This window comes from Micropterus dolomieu, linkage group LG05 (assembly GCF_021292245.1).
Source record: "Micropterus dolomieu isolate WLL.071019.BEF.003 ecotype Adirondacks linkage group LG05, ASM2129224v1, whole genome shotgun sequence".
NCBI lineage: Eukaryota > Metazoa > Chordata > Actinopteri > Centrarchiformes > Centrarchidae > Micropterus > Micropterus dolomieu.
Window position 1 is genome coordinate 28,171,181 of NC_060154.1, and position 9,186 is coordinate 28,180,366.

Below are 9,186 nucleotides of genomic sequence, written 5' to 3' on the forward strand. Positions count from 1 at the left end.
CACTGTTGTAAAATGGGAAGACAAATACTGAATTAAATGTGCATTGTCAAGTTTTGTTCCAGTCTAATGTACTTTGTCTCCCTCAAGTGGTCTAAAGGATAAACAAACAGGGATCTGTGTGTGGATCTGATGAGAAAGAATTTTCAAATGTTACACACATGAATATACCTTTTCAAAGCAGACAAATCATTGTAGGAAAGGCAGAGGTGTAATTAATTGCTTAAATTATGGCTGCATTGCATTTAAGTTCCAAGCCTCTGGTTTTGTGCATGCTGGCCCACAACTGGGCCCCTTATATCAAGTGGGGTCGTCATTTATGTTATTAATTACACTGGTGAATTTCTAGCTTTGACAAGTCAAAATCAATGAAAAAAATGATTTATTATAATTCACATAAAAATGATTAACAGCTAGACAAATAAAGTGTCAATTTCACTTAAATGACTAAAATATTGACTGTACATTTTTGAAAACTTGCTGATGACAGGCATTGGGATCATGTTTCTTTAACTGATAAACAAATGTATATAATACCTACTAATAAAGTTGGACTTGGCGTGGATTCAATAGTTATCCAAAGAACCAATTTATACCCATTAGTCATATTTAAGAAATTGCATTTTACAAAACTGATCCATTTACAGAAATGGGAAAAAGCCACCTACTGCATAGAGTCACACAACCTGATTCTGCCACACCTCTCTTACTCCCTTTACTTCTTCAGATCAGTCCTAAAACTTTTATTATTGTGAGCCTTCTTCAGATTTTCTGACATGTCATAGGAAAAACACAGGTGTTACTATTAACACTAAAGATGGCGCTCTTCTATTCAAGTCCCCCAGTAAGCCATGGCAGTGTGACAGTGAACCAGCATGCACAATAGCAAACAAAGCAGGTAAACTGAATTCTGGTTTTTAGTATACACCTGTACTTTTGCTACTGTGACATGTCAAAATATCTTCTGGGAAAAATACCTACTGCTGTTTGTTTCCCCCTGTGCAAGCCAATGCTTAGATGCTATAGAAAGACATGCAATGGCCGGCTGACGACTGTGTTGCATGACACACATGTCAGGATGGGTTAATTAATGTGATAAAAATAAACAAAACCAAGGGGTGGAATGGCCTGCACTGATTAACATTGTTAGAACACTACCTCATCCCCAAAAATTGGATTTCACTTCTGTAAAAATGTAGGCAGGGCTTAGAGAAACCACTGGGTAAAACAAAACTTCAATAAATCAATGCAAGTGGTTTGTTGTTACAATTTGCATGAAATTGTTAATTTGGAAAAATTTGTAAAACAATGAAACAATATATTAGCACAAATCGATTTTACTGAGAGTCAATACATATTTAATGAACAATCAACTTTTCTGAAAAGACTCCTTTCAGCCAGGAAAACCAGCCTAACTGGTTCAGTACAGTGAGAACAGCTGCTCTACAAAGCACTCTCACAACTGTTCATCTAGCATCCCCGAATAAGTGACTACAACTGGCAAATGTCTGGCCAGTGTCACATTCTGGGGGCAGTGTAAAACAACATAGCTTAACCTTTTTCCATATAATTTCTCCAGACAGGATAGTGACAGACTGGTCAGTGTCACTCATGCAAACAACAGCTGAACACCAGCAAGTCAGAGGTTCAAGGAGATTTAAAAACACCCCACAAGTGTTTTCACTTATTCTCCCTGATTCGGGCTCATTCTCCTGTTAGTGTGGGATAACTTCAACCTTTACCATTTGTTACACATTGTATTTATCAAAGGAGGCATTTTAATGTGTCAAACACAGACATAATTAATAACATTAAAGCTTTTCATTCTGTCAATCAGTTTCCAAGCGCTGGCACTGTGGATGCTGCCAAAACTTTAACAAAACTAGGCCATGTTATTAGTTTCACCTGTGCTTTTCCAGCTATGACATGTTCCAATTTCATACTACTGTACATTCTAAATGTATACAGTATAAAGTATACACGTTTTGCAGTATACAAGAAAACACACTCAACCATTTCATACTAATAACTGATGCATGTCAATCAAACTGCAACTTTGGAGTGTCACAAATTCAATTTAACACGCTGACAGCATGAACACATTTGTTTCATTTATTTTCTGTGGTGTTCACAAGGCTGTTACACCACCATCCACAACTTACTCACAGCTGTAAGTAGCTCCTCTATTGCCTCTCTGCGATGAATTATGGGAAAAACAGCATGCTCAACGATGGAGCATTTTTAGTATGCTTGCTGACGGTCTTGCATGTACTTTTCCAATATACTCCAAACCAAATTCTACCAATTCAAAAATAAGAAGTCTGTAGTACGAAGAAAACATTCTGAAAAAGGTCTATATGGACTTTGGTAACCTTTCTCACAGCAGACATTTTCTTGTAATAGAATAGTGTAATAATAAGTACAGATGTGATTAATTACATTGATGATGGCTGATTTCCATTCATGAGTCAGTTCCAGCCCCCTGGTACTGTGCATGTTACTAACAACATTAATGATGGCTCCGCTCTATTCAAGTGTCTCAGTAAGCCCTGACAGTAGGCTCGTTCGAGATGAACTTGCCTCGCCTGGAGCCTACAGCACGGGGCAGTGACAAAAAACTGCTGTCGAGACGGAAAGTTTCCAACAGTCTGGAAAAGAAGTCACAGAAACATGATTTAATTAAATGTTATCAGACCAATCGATCCAGCTTGTACTCAGTTTCCAATAATTAGGTTTTAATTATGTTCTTTTCTATGACAGGTTAGCCTTTTAAAATGCTATCTAGGCTATCTGTGATCACCATGACAGCTTTTATGTTTAACATCCATATTATTCATTATTTTACATTAAAGGGACAGTTCGGGATTTTTGAAGTGGGGCTGTATGAGGTACTACATATTCAGTGTATTACCTGCACTTGATGTATTTTCTGATTAGTTTTTTTTATGCTGCACATGTGTTGTCAAATCAGTGAAGATGTTTCCTTAATTTGCAAGTGAATGCGTTGAGCCTCGGAGCCACCATGATATTCCCATTATAGCTCTGCCCAGCTGCAGAGGTCTAATCAAGTAGAATGAGTGAGAACACCTGTGTGAGTCTCAAGACCTGTTCCTGGAAATGCTTTGGATAAACCTGGTTCTGTTTTATGGAAGAACGTGTTTCATTTTTGTCCAGGCGTCTTTAGAGTATTCAAACCATAACAGCAAAATAAGACTTCTTTTACAAAGCAATAACAACAACAACACATCAAATGTAGGCTACACATATCATAAAATCAGAGGTCAGCACTGCAACTTCTGATCCAGAAATCAACATGGTTTAAATTTGTCTGAAATTTGGGTAACATTACTAACATTATTATTAAAAATGTGTTAATCATTTCCCATTGTTCAGCACTGTCTAACGTGTTTTCATACTACTGATATGCTAAATATCAACAGTGCTGAGTCACGTGATAAAAAAAAAATATGCCCATACATGGTAAAGTAGAACACAATAGTTATTGAAACATGTATTTTTTTTTATAGTCTATGACTGTAACATTAGGCCAATTGGAAGTTTATATTAGTCACGTGCAAAGTCAAAGTAACAGAATTAAGATGGTTAAATATGCCAGAGTCCTTGAAATTGATCATGTAAGTATGACCCAGTCAACATTCACCTGTTGTCTTTGCTGTAACTTAACGAATCTGAAGTTGTCCGTGTTCTCAGGGGGAAGTTGGCTGCAAGTTACTTTCTGAATGGGTGGAAATTAAAGGAACGTTAATGTTTAATATTTCTGAGATGGCATTTAACCTGACACGACATGCAACCAAAATGCTGCTGTGTATAAGCCTAAATAAGGCACTAGAATTGCTGTGACAAACTGATTTTACTGTAGCAGAGTGGTGCGTTAGTCCTCTAGCTAAAATATGCTAGCTTACCTGGTTTATCGTTATCCGGTTGGTGCCACATTCCGTAGGATCCCCTCAAGACGTTTTCAATAAAATATGGAAGTATAGCTTTGCAACCGTATCTCGAGTTGTGTGAATGACACACTATATCATATTGTAGGTACTGTAAATTAATACAGTAGCTTGCATGTGTCTACCTAAAATTGTAACGGGGGCAACAGGACCCCAGTAGAACCGCGATTTGCAATTCACTCCAGTGGCAGGGCCTCAACTACATATCCTGAACATATTAACCCTTTTTTAACTTGACTGACATATCTAATATTGATTATTCAGGGGTGGTTCCGTTCATAGGCGTCGCCAGGTCATTTTTCCAGGGCTTTAGCCCCGGATAAACAGACTGTAGCCCCGTGGGTGGACTGTTAGTCTGGCATACCGGTGGGCTGTCAAACCTTTGGGGCCGGTGTAACATAAATGATTTATTTATTTATTATAGCCTAACTGTTTTTAAAAAATGGGCCAACGATGAGCCCATAAAGCATAGGCCTATACTGACATTGGGCTGGCCCAATCACATCTCTTACTAGCCCCCTACCTATTTTTTATTTTTATTTTAATTGTCACCTCAAACATTTCCTCAATAAATTAGTGCAAAATAATTTCACCAGAATGCAGGAAATTAAGTGTTTAGGAGGACTTTTACTGCAATGCAGTTCTTGACACAACAAATATCTCCATCATTTGTGGTTTCTTACAATGGAGGTTTTCCAAAGACAAAAATGGAAGCCACTGGTCACAAAGCAGTCCAACCCAGGATCTGTCTGGGTTTTACAATTTATTGGAAAAAATTAAAGACAGCGCACAGTTACAGTAGAAAGGTTCAGTCAAAGCAATACCTTGTTTACCTATCTGCTGTGCGTCCGTATGTTAAACTTCTTTGCAAATATTAACTAATACTAAACTGTACTACTGTGTCTGCTCACATCGCACCTTGCATGATTTATCAGATTAATTATCTACTTTAAAACGTGGTATAGGCTAATGGTGTAATGTGTGCCTTTCTTTTTAAGTTAATTTTGTTTATTTGTTAGACACACGTCTCCCAGCTGAAATTACGGGGGAGACCTGAGCTGTATTATCGGACTACCGTGCCTTGAGGTACAGAGTGTTGTTACAACATAGTGCACATTGCACTTTAAAGAATAGATAAACATTTTGCTATTAACTGTTTACTGTTACCAACTTCCAGTTTGTGCGCTATTTTGCCGTCAAGTCCCGTTCCTTCAGTTAGAGCATAGTGTTGTTCTTCCTCCCTGAAATTATGCGGAAGTCTTCAGTCACTGCATCCCATTAAATCTTCCTCCAGTTTTTCAAGATGTTCTCTGCTGCATCAAGGGTACTGTCTTGCTGTTAAGAGAAATACAACTGAAGGTTATTATTGGGTTTTTCACCAGAGAAAAGGGCATCTAAGCCAACATTAATCTTTACAATCAACAGTAACAATCAGACAGTTGTGTATTTACCTTAATGAAGCAAAGGCGAATGTATTTCTCAAACTGCTTCTTGGACTCCTCTCCAACAAACGCAGTGACTGGAATGGCTGCCAGTTTCTATATATAATATTATTATTATAATTATTATTAAAAACAGCAATAAAAAAAAATCAACAACAGTGAGTGCAACTAAGAACAATTAAGATGTATTGTAAATTGAAGAGAGCACAATCTGATGAATTTGTTTGCCTTTTCTTTAATCATCCACTTCACAAACTTGTAGTCATAGGCGTCGTCATCGTCCATATGTGACAGGTCCTGATCTACAATGAACACAGAGCAGAGGTGAATATTCAGTGGTAAGGATGTGAGCATAGACTTTTTAAATCAGTTATACATTAAAAGTTATTTTATTTCAAACCCATTTTACAAAAATCCAGTTCAGTAGTAATCCCCCTGGCAAAACTTGAGTTTTAAGTTTTATGAATGTTAACCATTGAGTTACGTTATTAGCAACTATTTTTAATTACTATTTTGTTGGTGAACTTGTTAACCATTCATGCAGATAATATTTAGGTGCAAATAAACTTTTGGATTCAAGGTAAATTTCTTTCTACATAACTGCAGAGTGATTTCTTTTGCATAAACTGATCTACATTTTACATATCTGGTTCCTCTCCCTCTGAGTTCAAGCTTCCCTTGCACTTAAGATTCTTGAATCAGCTGTTCAACTCATTTCTGTGAAGCACATCAACATAAAAATTGTTACCAAACAAACAAATTAGTAACTCACTGAGAGATGTGACGTCCACAAGCATGAAGTAGCCTCCCTCTGGTATGACAGGAGTCATACCGGCCTCCTGCAGGATGGCAGCCATGCGGTCCCTCTTGCCCTCAAGTTCTTCTGCCAGCGAGGAGAAGTAGCACTCTGGTTGACCCATCAGTTCAAAGTTCCGGAGCAAGCCTTGTGCTACAGCCTCCTGAAGAGAAGTAGCTAGAAGTTTCAGAGTCACGACAGAATTAACTTTTCCTTTGCTTTATTTTATGGATGCCAAGTAATATGTGGGAGGTGTGTCTACTTGCCTGTAAAGGTGTTGGGCAGGTGTACAGAGTATTCTGCATGACGGTTTGAAGATGCTTTATCAAGTGCTCCGGTCCTATAGACCAACCAAGCTAGGAAACACACATTTAAACCACATGATGTGCAAGAACTGAGTGCTGAATATTACAAATTGTGTTCTAAATCCACAGACTTCTTACCTTCCATCCAGTAACACTAAATGTTTTCCCTGCACTGCCAATGGTGATTGTTCTATCCCACATTCCTGGCAGAGTGGCTACAGAGAGAGAATTTACATGGAAATACCTCAGGATATTGAAATTTATTTGAGAGTAGTGTTAGGGGCTGTATTTTATCTTTTAAGGCCAGTAACATTTTTAAGTTGTCAATATTAAGAACATAATTTCATGCCAAGAGAGATGTTTACTTTAAAACTGTGCTGGTGTGTAGAAAGTAAACACTTTAAATGCTCCTCAGGGGAAGATGAGGCAGTGTAAGGCCGCAATCAAACTAGTATTTATAATGGTGAAATTTCAGAATGGAATCAATTCATTGCAGTGGAAACATATAGGATCAGAGAAGTGGCTCACATGAGTAAGGTTAATTCATCTGCTGAGTCCAAAAATGAAAGAGGCTATCACTATTTGCAGTCACGAGACAACAGGCGATGGTACAAACACTTGAATCAAACATCTTAATTTATTCTCTGGTTGGTGATTAAGCCAACTGGTTTGCTTGCTCATAGTCAACAAGCCACCGCTTACTTTGGTGGATTATTGTAACCCTGAAAGTCCACTGACTCTGCTGATATGTTTAGATTTTGTTTATTTGGTCATTAGTGCTTGCTTTATGTGCTTCTACTATGATTAAGTAGGCTACGTAGTTAAATGATTTCTTTTTGTGTCCGTTTTAACTGTGTTTATTGTTGTTTCACGATCGGGAGTCTACGCATAGTATTTTATTTTGAAAATTGACCGGATTCGCTATGCCGTTGTCTGTCTGACTTCCTGCCTGGTTGGATCTGCTCTGTGCTGCTTGACGCGTCATCTGTCGAAATTACACCTGCTACCTATTCTCTGTGGAGCGGAGAGCCGCTTCTGGGCCGCGCTGCTGCTGCATCTGGTGGACTCACAAGCATTGACTAGAATGACCGCGATTAGCTCCAGCAACCGCGGCGCAGCCGAAACGTAGCATAGCCGGAGTCAATGGATTTTACGGGTAACTGGCTTGGGCTGTGCGACTTTCTGGTGTGACTGGACCCTAAAGCAAGTGCTAATGCATTTATTTAGAGGTTTCCTTCCCTGCAGCTGTGTGTGGAGAATGGAGGAGCTAATATTGTACAGGAGATGGATGATGGTTGGCTCTTATATATGTTTTTGAAACATACAAATTTTGATATGTTGGTGTCCCCCGTAGAGGATCCACTCATAAACCTCATCACTGAAGCAGAGAGTGTCGTGTTTGATACAGAGGTCAGCAATCATCTGCAGCTCATCTCTGGTCAAAACCTGCAGGAGGGGGGACAGGAACTACTGAAAGCACTTGTTTTTTCTGTCATGTCAAGTTAGCAAGTGTTCACAGTTGATGACAGTGATGTATACTTACCTTCCCAATAGGATTGTTGGGGGTGTTGATGATGATGGCCTTTGTCTTAGAGTTGAATTTACTGGAAAGCTCATCTGGGTCAAGAAACCAGTCTGCACTTGTTATTCTCTTCTTTCCAGACTTCTAAAAATTTGTAGAAGACATTTTGTGTCATGGCTTCTAAAAGCCACCAACATCCTCAACACGTGTAGTAGGTAAAGTATATACTGTATGTATGAAACTTGTACGACAAACATCAGCCGTTGGGTTAAACTTACAAGGCGTAACGGTATCAACACAGGCTTGGCCCCTGCCATTCGCACCATTGGTACATAGCAATCAAAGAAAGGTTCTATTATGATAACCTGGAGAAGGAAGTATTACATAATTAATATACTGTAAATACCGGGAGCATGTTTATGAATGTGCATTTCTATCAATATAAACCCCTCTGTATGACCCAGTGAGAGAAAGACATGTCCTCACCTCATCTCCCTCTTCCACCAGGGCTTGTATGGAGCTGAATAAGGAACCATAACCTCCTACTGTGACCAGAATTTCTTTGAAGGGGTCAATCTGGCGGCCACAGACCTTCCCATAAACCTGAGAGAGGGCCTTCACCAAAGAGGGATGACCCTTGCAAAATCAACAGAGGACATTATATATATATACACTCACCTAAAGAATTATTAGGAACACCATACTAATACTGTGTTTGACCCCCTTTCGCCTTCAGAACTGCCTTAATTCTACATGGCATTGATTCAACAAGGTGCTGAAAGCATTCTTTAGAAATGTTGGCCCATATTGATGGATAGCATCTGGCAGTTGATGGAGATTTGTGGGATGCACATCCAGGGCACGAAGCTCCCGTTCCACCACATCCCAAAGATGCTCTATTGGGTTGAGGTCTGGTGACTGTGGGGGGCATTTTAGTACAGTGAACTCATTGTCATGTTCAAGAAACCAATTTGAAATGATTGGAGCTTTGTGACATGGTGCATTATCCTGCTGGAAGTAGCCATCAGAGGATGGGTACATGGTGGCCATAAAGGGATGGACATGGTCAGAAACAAAGCTCAGGTAGGCCGTGGCATTTAAACGATGCCCAATTGGCACTAAGGGGCCTAAAGTGTGCCAAGAAAACATCCCCCACACC

At 39.2% G+C, this 9,186-nt stretch overlaps 2 protein-coding genes across 6 annotated transcripts in view; both read right to left on the minus strand.

Annotated features, from left to right (window-relative positions):
• LOC123971628 overlaps positions 1-4,414 on the minus strand; it is a 161,581-nt gene extending 157,167 nt beyond the window's left edge. For 3 of the 4 annotated variants that reach the window (XM_046050573.1, XM_046050571.1, XM_046050572.1), the window contains exons 1-2: positions 3,921-4,414; positions 3,659-3,733 (exon numbers count right to left, since the gene is read on the minus strand). The gene's annotated coding sequence lies outside the window, so the exon portion shown is untranslated. Of the gene's footprint in view, positions 1-362; positions 2,646-3,658; positions 3,734-3,920 lie in introns of those variants that run through there. The other variant, XR_006825239.1, reaches the window with a different exon arrangement.
• A 269-nt stretch (positions 4,415-4,683) lies between these two features.
• Positions 4,684-9,186, minus strand: part of LOC123971539 (kynurenine--oxoglutarate transaminase 3-like) — a 9,585-nt gene continuing 5,082 nt past the window's right edge. For both annotated transcript variants that reach the window (XM_046050421.1, XM_046050422.1), the window contains exons 5-14: positions 8,514-8,663; positions 8,306-8,392; positions 8,049-8,171; positions 7,831-7,951; positions 6,644-6,720; positions 6,467-6,556; positions 6,177-6,363; positions 5,633-5,706; positions 5,414-5,500; positions 4,684-5,297 (exon numbers count right to left, since the gene is read on the minus strand). In XM_046050421.1, the coding sequence (XP_045906377.1) occupies positions 5,241-5,297; positions 5,414-5,500; positions 5,633-5,706; positions 6,177-6,363; positions 6,467-6,556; positions 6,644-6,720; positions 7,831-7,951; positions 8,049-8,171; positions 8,306-8,392; positions 8,514-8,663 (1,053 nt within the window). In that variant the 3' untranslated portion in view covers positions 4,684-5,240. The remainder of the gene's footprint in view (positions 5,298-5,413; positions 5,501-5,632; positions 5,707-6,176; positions 6,364-6,466; positions 6,557-6,643; positions 6,721-7,830; positions 7,952-8,048; positions 8,172-8,305; positions 8,393-8,513; positions 8,664-9,186) is intronic.